At 42.6% G+C, this 20,867-nt stretch overlaps 1 protein-coding gene across 1 annotated transcript in view; it reads right to left on the bottom strand.

Moving 5' to 3' along the window:
* Positions 1–1,230: 1,230 nt before the first annotated feature.
* Positions 1,231–20,867, bottom strand: part of mxd1 (MAX dimerization protein 1) — a 59,470-nt gene continuing 39,833 nt past the window's right edge. The window contains exons 3-6 of the mRNA XM_063017859.1: positions 20,704–20,733; positions 5,889–6,003; positions 2,555–2,714; positions 1,231–1,432 (exon numbers count right to left, since the gene is read on the bottom strand). Coding sequence (XP_062873929.1) covers positions 1,251–1,432; positions 2,555–2,714; positions 5,889–6,003; positions 20,704–20,733 — 487 coding nt within the window. The 3' untranslated portion in view covers positions 1,231–1,250. The remainder of the gene's footprint in view (positions 1,433–2,554; positions 2,715–5,888; positions 6,004–20,703; positions 20,734–20,867) is intronic.

Genomic DNA, 20,867 nt, shown 5'->3' with positions numbered 1-20,867 from the left:
GGATCTGGGATCCGCGACCCGGGGGGGGCGGCTCGCACGGCAGAGTGCAAAATTCCATGCTGTGATAGGTCGGCTGAGCGGTCAGGTGACCCAGCCCTGTGTCTGGACGGTCCAGTCCGATCGGAGGGTTGTGGAAGAGACATGGAGAGACATGAGTAGGCAGTGGGCGTGTCTTGATTTTGACGTGACGGGCGTGTCTGGGTAACAAGGGCGGAGCTTGGGGTAAATCGAATTACATTTTTACGGTTACAGTATTACATTACAGTTACAGTATACAGTCTGAGCAACCGAGGGTTAAGGGCCTCGCTCAAGGGCCCAACAGCAGCAACCTAGCAGTGGTGGGGCTTGAACCAGCGACCTTTGGATTACCAGTCCCGTGCCTTAACCACTAGGCTACGGCTTGCCAATTAGCCAATCGCAAACCTGATCTGATTAGTGTTTTTACTCCCTATTTCGGCTCAGCGTAGCGCTTAATATAAAAAACAAAACAAACGTTCCTAGCGACCTTAGCTAAGCTAGCCTGCTAACTAAACGTAGAGCCTGTGCGACGAGCGTTAGCTTTCTCACAAACCAGTTTTACGGTGCTAAAGCGATGCGTTTCGATGTATTTTGTTATTATAATCACCGATATAAGTGCGGTGCTGTGCTAACCGCTAACTGTGTTAGCGAGAAGCCAGAGCGAATTACGTAGAGCTTAGCTGAAACAAAGAAGATTAAATTGCGCTGCTGGCTAAACATACTAGCTAAATTTACCACCATAAGATGATTCCAGAAGACGGCGTGAAAAACATTAGGCTAATTATTATCGCTATAAAACAGTTGTATATATTACAATTACGATATAATCACAGCTAAGCTAGGTTTATAAAAAGGCGGTATTGTTAGCAAAGCCTAAATCGAATTTCCGCTCCACCCTGTTAGCCCAGGTTTTCCCGTGACGCTGAGAAATTGAGACATGAGGGTCTAGGGAGGGTCTGATTGGACGACAGGCTGACGGACGGACGTCCTTTGCTTCTCAGCTGCTGATTGGCCGGTGCGGAGCGAAGGTGGAAGGGGAACGGTTAGCATCCCGGAGGTATGAGGTGTGGTTGGCAGGGACTCCGAAGCTCCAACGTTCTCTCCACACCGGGCGTGGCCCTGCTTCCACAGGGAGGAGGCTGTGAGGAGGCTGTGTGGAGGCGAGTGAGTGGAGTGAGTGAGTGAGTGGAGGTACATGGGCGTGGTCGGAGCTTTGATGTGCTTTTCTGCTTTTATAGGCTGATGGTTTTCTCCTGAGTGTTGGCGAGGCGGCGCAGGCTGGCGCTGGAGTAACCCTCGTCGCTGCAGCTGCTCCTCAGGCTCCCTCGCTCGTCCGAGTCGCTCACGCTGCTGGTGCTCCACTCCAGGTCGCCCAGCAGGAAGTCGGTCCCCTCCACGTCCACGTCCAGGTCTTCTGTGATGTGGACACACACACACACACACATATTTACATTTTCAGTACTGTGACAGTATACAGTCTAAGCAATTGAAGGTTAATGGTCTTGCTCAAGGGCCCAACAGTGCCAACCTGGCAGTGGTGGGGCTTAAACCAGCGACCTTTTGATTACTAGTCCAGTACCTTAACCACTAGGCTACAACTGCAAATGATTCCAACGTTCCTCATGCCTTTTGTGGGGGGTAAAACAGGGGCATTATGGCCAAAAGACGTAAGTTTAAAATATTTTACATACAAGTAATAATGACCTCTAGTCATGTCCAATTCCCAGATCACCACAAGCCCCTCTGTCACATTCTTATACTCACCTGCTGGTGTTGGGTTTGAATGCTGGTCTCTCTACACAGACGCGTTTACGTCATCCTACCCCCTCGAGAAGAGGGCGTGTCTAAATACTTAGATCCCTTAAAATGCTCCTACTGTGTGTAAGTGCGGCACGACTTTTCTCACAAAACATGACAAACGTGGCGGACGAATATAATGCGAAGCAACCAACAGAGTTCCTTTCTAATGTAAATAGATTCTCATTGATGTTTAATGTGTATAAAGGTGTAATTATACAAGTGTTGTTTATTTGTAAATTCGGGCTCGTCAGGGACAGTTGAACCGCCTTCGTTACACGGAGGGAGACGTTAGCTGGCGCGCTAGCGGGTTGTGCCGCCTCAGTCCGTCAGCCCGGTTTGGATAGCCCGAGGCTAACTGTGTTAGCTGTCTAAGTAGTGCGTCTAAATGATCTGCCTTATGAGTTCCACGTCTTATTAGGATCCTCTCTACTGAGGCAGTAGGCAGCAGATTATACATCTGTGGACCACTAGGGGGCACTTTGGAGCCAACTTGTGGTCCGTGGGCTTGTGGTTCTGTCCAAACGTAAACCTTAAAAAGGCTGAATGTAGCTACTCAAAAAGGCATCTGTGTGTGTATGGTGTGTATCGCTGGTCAGGTACTGTAGGTACTGCACTAATAGTCGAAAGGTTGCTGGTTCAAACCCCACCACAGCCTGCCAGGTTGGGCCAGTGAGCATGACCCGTAACCCTAAAGAGCTTGCAGAGTGTCTTAAAGGTTGAACGTAAAGGCGTGTACCTTGGTCGGAGTCGGATTTGTCGGATGAGAAGGTGGAGCCCATGCTGTCCATGCGCGTGCGCTCCACGCCCAGCTGCTCGAGCCGCCTGTGCAGGTGCCGCTGCTCCCGCTGCAGCTGATCTATTGTGTGCTGTGCCTTACGTTCACCCTCCTCCAACCTCTACACACACACACACACACACACACAGTTCAGTCCCAAAACTGCCTGAAATGTGTACACGCTTGCTCAAAGCTGCAGTCTTTACATTACAATATGGTTCAAAGTATGTGGACGCCCCTTTTCTTTATTTATTTTCAGTGTTTCAGCCACAGCAACTGCTCTAAGGGGTTTGAGAAATGACCCTTCCTGTTTCACCATGACGAGGTCCATGAAAATAAGGTGCCTGACCTCACTGATGACTAAAGGAGCATAAATTCCCACAGATACATTCCAAATTCTGTCAAAGCATTCAGATTAACATGGGGGAGGTTATGCCCCATCCAGAGACTTCAGACTCGACTCAGACTCGTTTCAAATGACTCGGACTCGACTCGTAAACAATAAGAGTCTTTAGCGTCAGCATTAACATTGGTTACGTGTGATAACCGACCCGTTTTGGCCGTCTTAACCCGCAACGCGTGCAATGTGTAAATGTTCCAGCCAGCTTCCGGCGTAGTGATGAAGCGTCGCTCCCTACTCCCTACACAGTTTGAAGTTCACTTCATTTGAACATTTTCGTTACCTTTGGATTGGAATCTCACTTAAAATGGTGGAATACCCTACGTAGTGCACTTCACAGGAACGACCGGGGTGAATGGAACGCTCCTACAGAATCGGTGCTGATGGTTGTAAGAACCGCTTTCTGAACCAATCAGAGCTTCTGATTGTAATTGTTAGTAAGAAATGCTGTTATTTGCATTTATACAGTTTGTGTCACACAGATGACGTGGTAATGAAACGCTCGATCGGCTTTCTAACGACTTCCTGTTTTACTTCACAACCGGGAAAAGTTTGGAGGTTTTTAATTATAAGCACGTTTACAAAATAACGGATTCTATTCCTAATGGGACACACGCTTATAAATGTAATAGCATCTGGAAGAACAGAAGCTAAGGTAAGGTTTTGCAATGAAAACAAAACGTATCAGTTGAAGCTTTTAACTGGAACCTTCTTGTTATGGAAATTAAATTCATTTACACAATGACGACGAAAGTAAAGACACGAAGTAAAACAGCTAAATACACTCGCTAATCTGTTGTTTTTATCTGAACAGATTATTATTATAGATTATTTGTTTATTTCTACGCTACATTTCCAATATATGTTTTGTGTAGATTATATTGACTAGTCTAAAGACTCGTGACTTGACTCGAACTCTAGCCTAAAGACTCATGACTTGACTCAGACTCTAGCCTAAAGACTCGTGACTTGACTCGGACTCTAGCCTAGAGACTCGTGACTTGACTCAGACTCGTATTTTGTGACTCGTGAACATCTCTGGCCCCATCCCACACTTCATAATAATAATAATGTCCATGGTTTTAGAATGGAAAATCTAACAAGCTTGTGGTCAGGCTCATGGTGTCCAAGTATTTTGGCCCCTATTGTGTTGGTTTCTACTGTATTTTGCTTAAATAACACCCTTAATTTGTTTAAATATATTAATCTGATATTTATTTGGCCAGATTTTATTAAGCAGTGATTGTAAATGATGCAGGAGTGTTTTTGTGAAAAGCTTCTTTAAATTGGCACAAATTTGCACTTGAGATGAACTTGAACGTTCATGCTGGCAGTGGAATAAGAAAATAATTAAGCAAAACGACCGGAGATCATTAAATAAATAAAATAAAACCCTAATAAAGAACTTTTTAATTAGCAGAGAAAATTTATTTTAACTTTCATAGCTGTTATAAGACCTTGAACTGGTGACCCGCTTTCATACTGCTCTCTTTTTACACATCACTAATTATTTGTATTTTATTTATGCATTTCTCCCTTTCTCACTCAATCGAGTCATATCCAATTCCTCCATTATATCTCTCCTCTACTGCTGCGGACCCCGACCCTGGCAGAGAAAAGCCGTACCTAACAAGCACCCCCCCGACAATAAACAGTATCCAACCGCTTATTTTCACCTCCATGATGCCAGTTCACACTAGTATCGTGTACGGAGAGTCACGCACCGATCCCCATTATCACCTGATTATCCCCCGTCTCTGTGCAGGCACCATCGACCAGCCAGCAGAGGGCGTAAAAAAGCAGGCCAGGGTGTGTGTTAGCGCCTTTCCACCAAAAGAACCCTGGTTCTGGTTCTTGAACCTGTTCTGTTCAGGTTTCTTCAAACCTTGGAGTTTTGTAGAGAACCGACCCGCGTTTCAACCAGTTTTTGGGAACCAAGCCTGCGTCATCAACGGTGGGCGTTACACAACGATAGTAAAGAGTAACATGATGGTGGAGCGTGTAGATTATCTGTGGGGATTTGTGCTGCTGTTACAGATGTTTGTTTTTAAGCAAAAAGCATCGATCAGCTGTTGACGTGATGTGTTTGTTGCTGTTGTTGTTTTCTTTAGTTTACTGACGTGAGAAGCGTTTTGTGCTTCGCTCTCACCGCGACCCTCGGCACTAATAGCCAATTTACTCAGCGCTCGACTTGAGCGATAAAACATCACTAAAGTTCCACGACACGAACAAACATCTGTGTGAAATAAGTAAGTAAATAAGTATTCTGTGGTGCCAGATTAGACGCTAGTTCGCTGTCTGGAACCTCTTTTTTTCGGTGGAAACACGCGGAACCGGTTCAAAATCAAGTTCGAGAGCCGGAACGGAGCCGGATCTGCGTCGGTGGAAAAGGGGTACGAGTGTGTTCAGCCCTCAGCTAAACTTCCCACATAACACATGCACCAAAACCTGCATCTCCAGACCTGAACTCCAAAGAAAAGCTCCAAGCCGTCAAACAAAGTCGAGCGGCTTAAATATTTACACCAGGAGTGGCATAAAGTCACCCAACAGTTGTGGGTTTTCCCACCCAGTACTGATTTCTGAACTCTTCCTAAGTGAAAGCATTAGTATTGTGTTATTTAGAAATAAATAAGAGCTTGGTTTTCATATTCCAGACATTATCCAACTTTATTTCTATTCTGACCGGTACTTATTTTCAATTATTGCCAAATAAAGGCACTATTTGTATTTGGCATCTAAAGGAAATACCCCCAAAATTTTTCATTTTCCTCAAACACCAACTACACACCGATGGTAAATCAGAGAAGCTGGTAGCTTAGCAGTGATCTAAGTGTTTTAATATACAAAATTATTATTATTATATAATATAAACCACAAAGCCGTTGATGTACACACCTTGATGTGTTCCTTGGCCTTCATTAGTAGGCTGAGCGTGGTGTGCCTGTTAGAGTCCGGTCCCAGCGGCACCAGGGACTTTAAGCGTTCCAAACATAGTCGTAAATGTGCCCGTCTGGAAAAAACAGAGACACAGAGAGAAAGACGAAGACGGATAATCAGATTTGAAGTACATGTTTATGATACACAATAACGATGAGCATCTGGGTTCTGGGTAAGTCAAATAAAGCTTGAAGTGAAAGGAACAGTCAGTGTGCGCCACTGGCACAAAAGTGACAACCTGGAAGTAGTGGGGCTTAAACCAGCAACCTTTTGATCACTAGTCCAGTACCTTAACAGCTAGGCTACAACTGACATCAGCAATGTCCTGAAGCGCTGGAGGCCAGGAGCATCTGTAGGGTCACAAGTGTGTATCGACTGTCGGGTATCTCACACTGGTGCAGAAATATCACTCCACCTCAGCGTCTGCAAATCTGGTTTTAGAAAGCTCAGGGGATGAGATGTTGTTTCAGTCTACAGTCTACAGCGCTGGACAGTTATACATTAGGGTTGTGTTTTATTCCTCTAATTCTGAGACTATCAAACGTCAGAAGGATGTGTAAGTAACGATAGAAAATAATAAAGGAAATTGTTTATTTATGTTGCGCAATACTGTAAACCAGTCAAATCTGTGTTGTTTGCGACCTTTAAAACCAGTAATGCCTGTTGCAGTGGTTCTCAAAGTGGGAACCAATTTACACAGTGATTTAAGATACACAATGCAGGTCACTTGTAATAATTCCACTGTAGAGGTGATTTTTCACTTTGTTTTGTTTTACTCGATTGGACGTTGCACTTGTATATGTATTATAGGTAGGGATGTAACGATGCACCACAAGACAGTTAAAAATCGATTCACACGTGTAACAATTCAAATGGGTTTACATGTATAATGAATCAATATTTACTTTAAACAGCAGAGGGCGCCGGTGCTATTCACCTAGCCTGGTTGAAATCACTACAGGGCTGCCAGGTTTTATATATGTGAGAATACTTATTATTCATATAATAGGATAAGGTATTCATATAAGAGGATAGGTATTATTTATTTATTTATTTAATGTGGGATTTATTTCACCTGGTTTTTTTTTTTTTACACAAGAAGGGAAATGTGCAGCATTGTTTTGCGTCGTTTGCACCTACTTCAGAAATAAAAGGGCATTCATTATTTAGATAAATAACAGATAATCACAAATACAGTATCGGCCAGCTCTACATACACGTGTGTCAGAGTGGAGGGGCTTGAAAATATTCTTATCCACAGAAGGGGGCGCTGCACAAAATGTTCGGGAACAACTGATTTTGGAGAGGTGCCAGTCTCCCCCTTGACGGGCGACTAGACTACCCAGCGCGGATGCCTGTGTGGTGCGCACCCCTCAGAAACCAGATCTCTCCGGTTATGCAAGCGCGAGGCACACAATCCTGCAACTGTACCCACTTGGAGGCGTGGGTCACAACCTCGCCTGTCTGCCTCTCAGCTACTGTGTGTGTTTGTGTGTGCTCGTGTACTCGGCAACTTTGAAAAACGTCAGCGAGTGTGTTCGAGTGTGTGTCCGTGTGTGGGCAGCGCTTTGTGAGCCACTGTATTAAACCAGAGAGAAGCGGAGGAAGAGGACAGAAATCCTGAGGTGACTAAACCATCGAGCGCTGATACTGGTCGAGCGAGTAACTGGTGCGGAGTGTACGACAGACTTCACGTTTTACATTTACATCCGACGTAATAATAATCTGATATAATTAAACTCAATTAACTGATCCTGCACTCATATAATAAACAGAAACACACAATCAGCTTCTCTGCTTCTCTTAGAACGAGGTTTTCCAAACCAAAAAAGGGTCGCGGACAAAATTTATAATAATTAAATAAACAACATTCGTTAAAAAAAAACAAAAAACAACAGACATAAAAAATGAACCTGTACATAAACATCCCCTTGTGGAGGCTTTACGTTACACCTTGTAAACCACAGTGGGACCAGATTGCCATAATTTTCAATAATTAAGTATATGTTGTCTTGTATTTTGTTCTGATAAATTTGATTGGTGGGGCGGCGCCCAGGTGGCGAAGCGGGATATTCCGCTAGCACACCAGCGCCGAGATTCTGAACTCCTCGGTTCGAAAATCGGCGTTGCCACCGGTCGGCTGGGCGCCATCTAGCGGGCATAATTGGCAGTGCCTGCAGCGGACACACTGGGTGGGAAGACCGGACTATGTGGGTGGGGTCTTCAAACGCTGTGTAAGGACCCTGGTTAGCAGATAGAGGCGCCTGTGCAGAATGCATGGGTGAAAAGAAGGGGGCCGCTAGGCCTGCGCTGTTCTAAAATTCATCCAGATTTCAAAAGCCTCGCGTCCTCACACGTCTTCTGAACACGCCAGGCAAAAAATGCTGCCTACCTTTAGGTGGGTGGCAGAGAAAAATAATAATAATTAAATAAACGAATTCGAACAGGCATGTAAACACAAAATGTACCTGTGCATGAATGCCCCATTGTGGAGGCTTTACGTCACACCTTGAGAACCACAGTGGGACCAGATTGCCACTATTATTATTAATGGGGCAGCTGTAGCCTAGTGGTTAAGTTACTGCCTAGCCTAGTGGTTAAGGTACTAGACTAGTAATCAGAAGGTTGCCGGTTCAAGCCCCACCTCTGCCAGGTTGCAACTGTTGGGCCCTTGAGCAAGACCCTCAATTGCTTAGACTGTATACTGTCACAGTACTGTAAGTCGCTTTGGATAAAAGCGTCCGCTAAATGCTGAAAATGTAATTAAGTATATTTCGTTTTGTGTTTCGTTTTAATGCATCGCTTGTGTTGCCTGGGTCACGGTAAAAATCATGGACAAAATGTGGGTGGCTTGAAAAACAGCTTGTAAAACCCTGATCGACCTAACAGTGTGTGTGTTTGTGTGCTACATACGCCGTCTTGTATAACCATTATAACTAATTATCATCACGTATGATATAATGGCAGGTTTGAGACAATGTCGAGGTTTTTTTCCCCCCGGCAGTGCAGCTGAGCAGTGAAATTGCAGCTCTCGCTTTGTAATAAGCGTTCACGTTAATTATAATGAGGCATCGCGCTCGAGTCCGAGATTACGTGCAGGGGTTTAACGTTTCGCTCAGCTATCATCTATTCTGCTTTTTTCTGCTTCCTTTTACATTTATGTGACTGAGAACGCTATTCAGCCGGGTTCTCTTCAGATTTTATCATCGAACGTGTAATAATACCCACGACTTTCTTTACTTTTGAGGCATTTAGCAGACGCTTTCATCCGAAGCGACTTACAATTATGACTGAATACGATTCCTTACCCTAGAAATACAAGATAAACTGGATGGAACGCTCCCAAAGAAAAGCCAAGGTACACAATCTAATATAGAAGGAACGGTGCAGACACCTAAACGGACCGTGAAATGAGTCGTTTCCCAGGTAATTCGCTATTTGCTGTGAAATTTATAGGTGTGTTTAGCGATTTAACGTTTTTCATTCGTGTAGCGTTCAAGTGCATCACGTTTACTGGTTAATTTGCACTATGAGTAGGGATGTAGCGATACACTCTGCCCACGATGCGATTCACAATACTGGGTTCACGATACAATTTTGTCCCGGATTTTTTAAACAAAATTAAATTAAAGCCAAATTATGACAAAGTTTCCATTTATTATTTCTCTTTAAATAAAATAAAATAAAATAAAATCCTGTATTTGTGATTATCTTTTATTTATCTAAATAAATAAAATTCTTCAATGGTCAGGACCCTCCCAGGACCACCACAGAGCAGGTATTATTTAGGTGGTGGATGATTCTCAGCACTGCAGTGACACTGACATGGTGGTGGTGTGTTAGTGTGTGTTGTGCTGGTATGAGTGGATCAGACACAGCAGTGCTGCTGGAGTTTTTAAACACCGTGTCCACTCACTGTCCACTCTATTAGACACTCCTACCTAGTCGGTCCACCTTGTAGATGTAAAGTCAGAGACGATCGCTCATCTATTGCTGCTGTTTGAGTCGGTCATCTTCTAGACCTTCATCAGTGGTCACAGGACGCTGCCCACGGGGCGCTGTTGGCTGGATATTTTTGGTTGGTGGACTATTCTCAGTCCAGCAGTGACAGTGAGGTGTTTAAAAACTCCAGTAGCGCTGCTGTGTCTGATCCACTCATACAAGCACAACACACACTAACACACCACCACCATGTCAGTGTCACTGCAGTGCTGAGAATGATCCACCACCTAAATAATACCTGCTCTGTGGTGGTCCTGACTATTGAAGAATAGCATGAAAGGGGGCTAACAAAGCATGATTGACTACAGTCAGTAATTGTAGAACTACAAAGTGCTTCTATATGGTAAGTGTAGCTGATAAAATGGACAGTGAGTGTAGAAACACGGAGGTGGTTTTAATGTTACGGCTGATCGATGTATATAATATCCGTGGTGCAGAAAAGGTTGGGGAGCTGTACTTGAGGTTTCCTGAAGCTACAACAGTGAAAAAGGTCCTAATTTGTATTCCAAACTTACATTATAAGCATATTGAAACTATTTGTATAGCAGTGGGATACTGAGCAGTGCAATAATGGATGTGCTAAAGGTGGAAGAACATTCGAGGCTTTTATTGGGAAGGAAAGTGAAGCTCAGTGTGCAGTCAGGCTTCATTTAATTCTGTTTATTACACTGGAGGGCAAAAAAAGCAATTTTAACACCCCTCCCTGTTCAATATGCATGAGAACAAGTGGTCAAAACATTCTCAGAAAAACTATCACTGCACCTTTCTAGTGAAGGAAAAGTAAAACCAGTCTTTAAGCTAGATCTACAGGTTAGTGGTGTAACTGGTTCAACTGAAATCATGACCGGTTCTGAAGGAGTTTGATTCAGATCGTCCAAAGTGTCGCACTAAATTCATTCCAAACAGCTTTATGCTTTTATATAAAATGAAGATGCTTGTTTGAATGAAGCTTAGGCTTCTGTGGCTATACAAAAACCTCTGCATGTTATTTGTACAGCAATGAACTGCTGAAATGTCACAAACGTCACATTAAAAAAGTTCTTACTGATGCATTTTCTCCTGATTTAGCGTAGTCAATTTGTCTTCCGCTGCTGGGGAATCCCGACTGCATTCGAGAAGGGGATATTTTGCCTGCTTACTAATATCCGACACGTGCTTACTCTCTCGAGCCCTTCTTTTTTGCCCCTGCTTTCAGTGGATTCGCACATGAGGCTCCACTTCTGCACACATAAAGCACCTTGGGCTGATAACCAGGGTCCTTGAAAACCAGACCCACTTAGTCTGGTCATTTTTCCCACCCAGTAGACACGGTTTTTATATGTGGAGTCCAGAAGCTGTATAATCTGCATCCAGACGGCCATAAAGCGCCGGTCAGCAAACAGCCGCTGTTGAATCAGCGTACAGGTGGTTTGGAGAGCGAGCTCTGCTAATAATGGGCGATGTCGTGCAAATAGCGAGCGCAGAAGATCAACACACGCTGATACACACAGGTAGGCACGTGACGTCGCGTCCTGGCAATGCACTCGCCTCTTCAGCGCCGGTCCGAAGGGCAGCGGGGTAGGATTACATAACCTCGGTATGACTGCGCTGCCGGCGCTCAGACGCGGTGACGACAGAGCGCCGGGTTTGTTAAACAAATGAACACGCCACTCACACGCAGGGCGGCTCATGATTCAGACATGGAGTCTCCAGAACATACCAGAACTATTCAAATTCACAAAGTCACAAGCAAAACATAAAACCAGGAAATATCAACGTGTTTATTACTGATAAAATAATCACTGACGTTGCTTATTTGCTCTTCTTTGCTGTCCGCCGCCATGCTGTTTATTTTTTACTCTTTATTTTTTAAGTCATGGTGGAAGCAGGAATCAAATATCTGTTGGTCAGCTGGATTTGAAAAGGTACAAAGTGCAGAAAGGGGATTTAGGTCAACATAAACGAGTCCCGATTATTACTGAGGTATCTGTTCTGCATTTCCCCCTTTTCCTCACAATCTAGTTGTATCTGATCCAAAGTGATCCCAACACTGACCGAGGAGAGCTGCAGACTATCACCGGTCGGCTGGACGCCATCTAGAGGGCATAATCGGCAGTGCCTGCGGCAGACACGGTTCTGCTAGGGCGGGATGACCGGACTCCGATGCCCATGCAGAGTGCATGGGTGGAAAAGGGTTCCGCTAAGGGCTGCACGCGGGTCAAAGGAGGCGCGAGCAGCAATATACCCACCTCCACTACAATCAGGGATCCACCAGCAGCGGAAGACAACTTGACTACACTAAATAGGGAGAAAATGCAGAAATAAAATATAATTGATTCTTTCCTTGTTATTCTTTCATTTGAATTGTGGTATTTGTGCCAGTTTCTGTCTTGTAAACCACTTTGAACTGCTGCTGTATGAAAGGTGCTTTATAAATGAAGATTATGATGATTATTATATTATATTAATGTATACTTTGTTGGGACAGATTATTTTTAAGAATCTCATATGCTCTTAAAGTTCATAATTTCTGAAGTTCTGGTGTTGAGAAATAACACAAATTTGCTGGTCAAATATGAACAGTTTCGCTTTTTCAGCTTTACGTTCAAATAAATCAATTCCAAACTGCAGATCATCGTTAAACCCCGTTAATAAACATCATTTCAGATTAAACAAAAGCACTTCAGAAACCGAAAGCGAACCTTCAGAAACACAATGACATGGATTGTTGGTTTTAGATAGGATTACATTTCTAAACGATCAGATAACTAAAAAAATACTGATTAACGTCTACACGCGATGCCTAAATTATTTAACGTATGTAAGCCCCCGCCCGATACGTCATTTATCAGAAACCATTAGCTACCCTCCACGTTCCTCGTACGTGCACTTGGCGTGTGAGCTTATCTAACCGTAAACGCTTAAGACGGGAGTGTAAATGATGACTGGACCTCCATTAGGTGATGTTTCTCATTCCACGAATTGCACGCACACACAAACTACATGCACTTAAAGACTATTGGTTTGCTATTTATAAACCCTCGGCCTGAAGAACAGCTGATTTCTGATAATTACCTTGAATACCAGATAACGGACAATGAGGAACCAGCAGAGGAACGGGAGACGTTTACGAGCCTGTTCGTCATCATTAGCATTTGTGCATATGGGTTAAAGACAGGGCTGAGAGATATGGGTGATACAGTGATATCTACTGACCGATGAGCCCAAAACGCAGGTCAACAGTTCATACAGCAATAAAGTAAGAAACAGGGCGGCTCTGCTCAGATCGACTCTACAGACGAAACGAACACGATCAGTTTGTAATTAAAAGATGCGCTAGATCCATTCAGTCATGGAATCATGTGTTGTAAATTATGTAATTATATACCGATTAGGCATAACATTAAAACCACCTCCTTGTTTCTACACTCACGGTCCATTTTATCAGCTCCACTTACCATATAGAAGCACTTTGTAGTTCAACAATTACTGACTGCAGTCCATCTGTTTCTCTACATACTTTTATAGCTTGCTTTCATGCTGTTCTTCAATGGTCAGGACCCCCACAGGACCACCACAGAGCAGGTATTATTTAGGTGGTGGATCATTCTCAGCACTGCAGTGACACTGACATGGTGGTGGTGTGTTAGTGTGTGTTGTGCTGGTATGAGTGGATCTAAACACCTCACTGTCACTGCTAGACTGTGAATAGTCCACCAACCAAAAACATCCAGCCAACAGCGCCCCGTGGGCAGCGTCCTGTGACCACTGATGAAGGTCTAGAACACAGGTGTCAAACTCAAGGCCCGCGGGCCAGATCCGGCCCGCCGCGTCATTTGATCCGGCCCGCGAGAGCTTAAACGACTGTATGATTGTTGTGATGGTTCGAGTCGTTACAGAGACGGGCTTATAATTTAATGCACTCCTGCGCCTTTAAGAGACAACGTGACATCGTAGTCATGGCAACTAACTTTAACCTTCGCTAAGAAGCCATGTGACTTTTACGGCAAAAGTACGGGGTAGAGTAGTCAGTAATGTAAACAATAATAAATAAATACAAATAATTATATTGCAATATTGCAATATATTGCAACATATAAAGCCAGGGTGGAAGTGGGCCAATCAAGTCTGTGTAGACGCCCAACCGGCAGATAGCAGCGCTGATATTCAAACCCAGCATCAGTGGCTGTGACCCCAAAAATAAGAATAATTAAATAAACACATTTTAACAGGCAAATAAAAGAACTTGTACTCGAACGCCCTCTTGTGGAGGCTTTACGTTACACCTTGTAAACCACAGTGGGACCAGATTACCACAATTCTCATTAATTAAGTACATTCGTTTTGTGTTTCATTTTGATGCATTGTTTGTGTTGCCTGGGTCGAGGTAAAAATCATGGTCCAAATGTGGGTATCTTTAAAGATCAAACAGGAATTGATTTAGACTCATTTTATTTGTGACTTCTGACCCTTCAGGCTGTAAAACACTCCATTTCCCTAATGACTGACCTCCTGACCCCTGAGGAGTCGTTTTAACCCCAGGAGCAGGTGGAACTGGGATCGCACCAGCCTCCGATCGGATTGGGGAAAGCACTCGGTCATGATTGACGTGTCAGGAACAGACCCCCCCAGGAGTCGTTTTTAAAGGACACACACAATGCAGAATTAACCGGTTTGATCGGAACCGCCCGGTCTGACCCAGCGCACTGAAAAACATATGGTGGCTGTTTGCCCGCTCTGTTGTGTGATGGGTAATTGTTCCCGGCTCTGTGTGTGTGTGTGTGTGTGTGTGTGTGTGTGTGTGTGTGTGGGTGGGTGAGAATGAATTGAGAGTGATAATCTACAGTGTGTGTGATGGGGGAAGGTCAGTGAGAGAACAGGAACGGTCAGCACACGGGGGGACAGTAGCAGCAGAAGGAGATACGTGACATGACGTGTTCTGTATATACACCGATCAGCCATAACATTAAAACCACCTCCTTGTTTCTACACTCACTGTCAGTTTACCCTATAGAAGCACTTTGTAGTTCTACAATTACTGACTGTAGTCCATCTGTTTCTCTGCATGTTTTGTTACCCCCTTTCATGCTGTTCTTTAATGGTCAGGACCCCCACAGGACCACCACAGAGCAGGTATTATTTAGGTGGTGGATGATTCTCAGCACTGCAGTGACACTGACATGGTGGTGGTGTGTTAGTGTGTGTTGTGCTGGTACGAGTGAATCAGAAACAGCCAACTTGTGTTATAAAAAAATTATAAAAAATTTGAAAACCCCTGTCGCAAAATTTTTTTTTGAAAACCTTCATGGCTAAAAAAACAAAAAAACAAATTAAAACCCTTGTGGCTAGAAAAATTAAAAAATTAATTAAAAAAAAAACAAATTGGAAACCCTCTTGGCAAAAAAAAATTAATAAAAAACCTTTTTAAAAAAACCCGTGTCTAAAAAACGTAATAAAAAAACCTTTGAAACCCTCGTGGCTAAAAAATAAAAATAAAAAAAATAAAAAAAATAAATAAACCACCTTTGAAAATCCTTGTGGCTAAAAAAATAAAATAAAAAGCCTTTAAAAAATACTTGGCTAAAAAGCGGCTAAAAAATACAAAATAAAATAAATAACCTATGAAACCCTCGTGGCAAAAAAACTATTAAATAAAAAACCTTTAAAAACCCTTGTGTCTAAAGAAATAAAAATACAATAAAAACTCTTTGAAAACCCTCGTGTCTAAAGAAATAAAAATACAATAAAAACCCTTTTAAAAAAACCTTGTGCCTAAAAAAATGTAAATAAAAAACTTTTAAAAACCTGCAAAGCTACAAAAAGAAAAAAGAAAAGAAAAAACCTTTAAAAACCCTCATGGCTAAAACAAAATTAAAAAATTAAATAAAAACTTTTAAAAACCCTTGTAGCTAAAAAAAAAAAAAAAAAAAAACCCTTTGAAAACCCTCGTGTCTAATAAAATAAAAAATAATACAAAATTGTGGCAAAAAAAATTTTATTAAACAAATTAAATAAATAAAAAAGGCCAGTGGTAGCTTATTGGTTAAGATACTGGACTGTTAATCGCAAGGTCGCTGGTTCAAGCTCCAACACTGCCACTGTTGGGCCCCTGAGCAAGGTCCTTAACCTCAATTGCTCAAACATAATTGTAAGTCTCACTGGATAAAAGCGTCTGCCAGATAAATGTCATAACTTCCTAATGATGTGTGTTTGTAGGTCAGTTGTAGCCTAGTGGTTTAGGTACTGAACTAGTAATCAGAAGGTTGCTGGTTCAAGTCCCACCACTGCCAGATTGCCACTGCAGAGCAGCGTGCTTCCTCAGTAAACATTTCCTTACCCCTTTTCCTTTTTTCAGTTGTTTTTTTTAGACTAAATTGCTTACATAGAGCTAAAAAGAGGCATCAAAACTGCCCTCCTCCCCACACACACACACACACACACGTACACACACACACACACACACACACACACACTAACCAAACAACAAGATATAAACTCTCACGAGCAGAAGCGGCGACAGACGGGCCGACGTGCAGCGTCATCAGATTTTCTATCAGCTCGTGCAGCGTCATGTGTCTTTCTAACCTGGTGCGGGTCACGTCTGCTGATCTGACGTTATTTTGCCCACTTTAAGAAAAAACCCCGACTGCCAGCCAAGGACATTAACGTGTGACTAATGTAAACTAATAATAAACGCTGCGGAAATCACCTTTTCCGTCTAGCCATGTTGAGAAACCTGTTTTGCTTTAACGGCGAACTACGGGACAAAAGCAGCTCTTTAATGGGTCTGTGTGAAAACCTAGTGAGCTGCCTCGCTGCCTACCGGATCAGCTGCCTCAGTAGAGAAGGCAGATTATTTAGATGCACTACTTATACAGCGATTACGTCACTGTGGTTTTAGCTTACTAAGCTAACACAGTTCAAACCGACAGACACGCCAGCTAACGTCTCCCTCCATGTCCCGAAAACGGTTAAACTGTCCCTGATGAGACTGAATTTACAAATAAACGACACTCATATAAATCACCTTTATACACATTAAATATCAACTAGAATTTATTTACATTTGAACAGAACTCCCCGTTTGTCATATTTTGTAAGAAAAGCGTCTTAAGCGCTGTAGAGGCGTCGGACGCTCCCTCATTATTCATTCAGATTATCACTCAGAATTAAGGCGCCTCAGTAGGAGCATTTTAAGGGATCTAAGAATTTAGACACGCCCTCTTCTCGGGAGTGTAGGATGACTTAAAATGCGTCTGTGTAGAGAGATCACTAGGATTTCACACAGACCCAGTGTGAACAGTAAAGCTAAACTGGTTAGTTGATGGATTCTGGGATGAGCGTGAGCAGGAGTCTGTGCTTGATGTTTAAAGCTTTCAGAGTTAAAAGAGCTTCATCCAGCCCTGGAGTTTTATGTATTATTTAGCGCCGCCTGCAAGTCGAGCTGGTATGTGTGTGTGTGTGTGTGTGTGTGTGTTTGTATGTTTGACCTAGCTTAGCAAGAAGGATCCATGAAACACAAGAAGAGGCAGTCGGGAGTTTAATAATGTGGCACGGGAACGCGTCACACGCTCCTGTTTTCCAGACGCTGGACGAGGACTGAGCTAAAATAACGATGCGGTCGACGTGGATTTGCGGTTATATGAAACTGGCAAGGTCTGAGGAAGGAAAGACCAGATTGAAAATCTGGCACAAGTGGAAGAGGACTACAGTGGGCTGGCTGCACACATGTGGAGGGAGGTGTGTGTGTGTGTGTGTGTGTGTGCGCTCGCCTGCAGCCCTCTTCGGTCAGCGTGGGTGTCATGGATGCATCAGAGCTTGTGGGGGCGTTCCGGTCTTTTAACTTCCCTACAGTTAGAAGTTTATAAGCAGTGATTTACACTCAGCTCTTGATCACAGAGGATCTGAAGCCTACGCAGAAACACCGATGAAAAATAGAGTGTTATATATACAGTGTATCACAAAAGTGAGTACACCCCTCACATTTCTGCAAATATTTCATTATATCTTTTCATGGGACAACACTATAGACATGAAACTTGGATATAACTTAGAGTAGTCAGTGTACAGCTTGTATAGCAGTGTAGATTTACTGTCTTCTGAAAATAACTCAACACACAGCCATTAATGTCTAAATAGCTGCAACATAAGTGAGTACACCCCACAGTGAACATGTCCAAATTGTGCCCAAATGTGTTGTTGTCCCTCCCTGGTGTCATGTGTCAAGGTCCCAGGTGTAAATGGGGAGCAGGGCTGTTAAATTTGGTGTTTTGGGTACAATTCTCTCATACTGGCCACTGGATATTCAACATGGCACCTCATGGCAAAGAACTCTCTGAGGATGTGAGAAATAGAATTGTTGCTCTCCACAAAGATGGCCTGGGCTATAAGAAGATTGCTAACACCCTGAAACTGAGCTACAGCATGGTGGCCGAACTCGGAACAACTTCTTTCTTCTTTTCGATGAAAGAAGTTGAGTCCACGTGTTCGGCGTCATATCCAGAGGTTGGCTTTAAAAAATAGACACATGAGTGCTGCCAGCATTGCTGCAGAGGTTGAAGATGTGGGAGGTCAGCCTGTCAGTGCTCAGACCATACACCGCACACTGCATCAACTCGGTCTGCATGGTCGTCATCCCAGAAGGAAGCTGACGCACAAGAAAGCCCGCAAACAGTTTGCTGAAGACAAGCAGTCCAAGAACATGGATTACTGGAATGCCCTGTGGTCTGACGAGACCAAGATCAACTTGTTTGGCTCAGATGGTGTCCAGCATGTGTGGCGGCGCCCTGGTGAGAAGTACCAAGACAACTGTATCTTGCCTACAGTCAAGCATGGTGGTGGTAGCATCATGGTCTAGGGCTGCATGAGTGTTGCTGGCACTGGGGAGCTGCAGTTCATTGAGGGAAACATGAATTCCAACATGTACTGTGACATTCTGAAACAGAGCATGATCCCCTCCCTTCGAAAACTGGGCCTCATGGCAGTTTTCCAACAGGATAACGACCCCAAACACAACCTCCAAGATGACAACTGCCTTGCTGAGGAAGCTGAAGGTAAAGGTGATGGACTAAACCCAATTGAGCACCTGTGGCGCATCCTCAAGTGGAAGGTGGAGGAGTTCAAGGTGTCTAACATCCACCAGCTCCGTGATGTCATCATGGAGGAGTGGAAGAGGATTCCAGTAGCAACCTGTGCAGCTCTGGTGAATTCCATGCCCAGGAGGGTTAAGGCAGTGCTGGATAATAATGGTTATCACACAAAATATTGACACATTTGGGCACAATTTGGACATGTTCACTGTGGGGTGTACTCACTTATGTTGCAGCTATTTAGACATTAATGGCTGTGTGTTGAGTTATTTTCAGAAGACAGTAAATCTACACTGCTATACAAGTTGTACACTGACTACTCTAAGTTATATCCAAGTTTCATGTCTATAGTGTTGTCCCATGAAAAGATATAATGAAATATTTGCAGAAATGTGAGGGGTGTACTCACTTTTGTGATACACTGTAAATAAATATATATATATATATATATATATATGTGTGTGTGTGTGTGTGTGTGTGTGTGTGTGTGTGTGTGTGTGTAAATAAATAAATAAAAAATGTATAAATGTATAAAATTCAAATATTTTAAAACCATCGTGGCTAAAAATTTATTATTTTTTTAAAACCCTCCTGGCTAAAACAATAAATTAATTAATTAATTAAACAAAATAATAAAAAGAAAATAAAAACCCTCGTGGCTAAAAAAAAAAACAATAAATAAATAAATTTAAAAAAAATTGAAAACCCTTGTGGCTAAAAAAATATAAACAATTAAAACCCTTTCTAACAAAAAAAAAAAAAAATGAATAAATAAATAAATAAATAAAAGCATTTTAAAACCATCGTGGCTAAAAAAAATTTTTTTAAACCCGCCTGGCTAAAATAAATAAATAAATACATTTAAAAAAAAAAAAAATAAATAAAAACATTTTACAACCCTCCTGGCTAAAAAAAAAACTAATAAATAAATTAAAAAATAAATTAAAAAAATAAATTAAAAATTAAAACGCTCGTGGCTAAAAAAAACCAAAACTATAAATCAGTACATTAAAAAATTTTGAAAACCCTAGTGGCTAAATAAATATAAAAAATTAAAACCCTTTCTAACAAAAAAATAAACAATAAATGCATAAATTGAAAAAATAAAATACTTTTTTTTTTGAAAACCCTCGTGGCTAAAAAAAAATATATATAAAAAATAAAAAAATGTGAAAACCCTCATGCCAAAAAAATAAATAAATAAATAAACAGAAAAAGGCCAATGGTAGCTCACTTGACTCAAAGATACTTCACTGGTAATTAGAAAGTCGCCGGTTCAAGCCGCAACACTGCCACTGTTGGGCCCCTGAGCAAAGTCCTTAACCCTCAATTGCTCAAACATAGCTGTTTGTCTCATTGGATAAAAGCATCTGGCTTCTTAGCATCTCTGGCATCTGTCACTTCCTAATGACGTGTGTTTGTAAAGCAGTTGTAGCTCTTAGTGGTTTAGGTACTGGATGGACTAGTAATCAGAAGGTTGCTGGTTCAAGCCCCACCACTGCCAGATTGCCACTCTTGGGCCATTGAGCAAGGCCCTTAACCCTCAGTTGCTTAGACTGTATACTCTCACTTTGGTTAAAAGCATCTGCTAAATGGATTGAAGGATTAAAACAGTCACTATCGGCGGCTGCTTTATACCCCGGGTACGAGAGCAGGAGCACAGAGGGTGTTTGTGATCTAGTGAAGCAGGAGAGTGGACGTACCTGTTTTTCTCCATCTCGTTATGTGTGGACCTGCAGAGAGAAAGAGAAACAAAGAGCGGGTTAAAATCTTAAACGTTACATTATAATTAGAAAAGGCTCTTTGGAAGAAGCCTGATGCGCTGGTGCTTATTTGAAACTCTGCAGAACAGGCGGACACGAGAGAG

The sequence above is a fragment of the Trichomycterus rosablanca genome, chromosome 21 (genome assembly GCF_030014385.1).
Source record: "Trichomycterus rosablanca isolate fTriRos1 chromosome 21, fTriRos1.hap1, whole genome shotgun sequence".
Lineage (NCBI taxonomy): Eukaryota > Metazoa > Chordata > Actinopteri > Siluriformes > Trichomycteridae > Trichomycterus > Trichomycterus rosablanca.
Note: the sequence above shows the minus strand (reverse complement) of the source record. Positions and strands in the feature narration are given on the sequence as shown.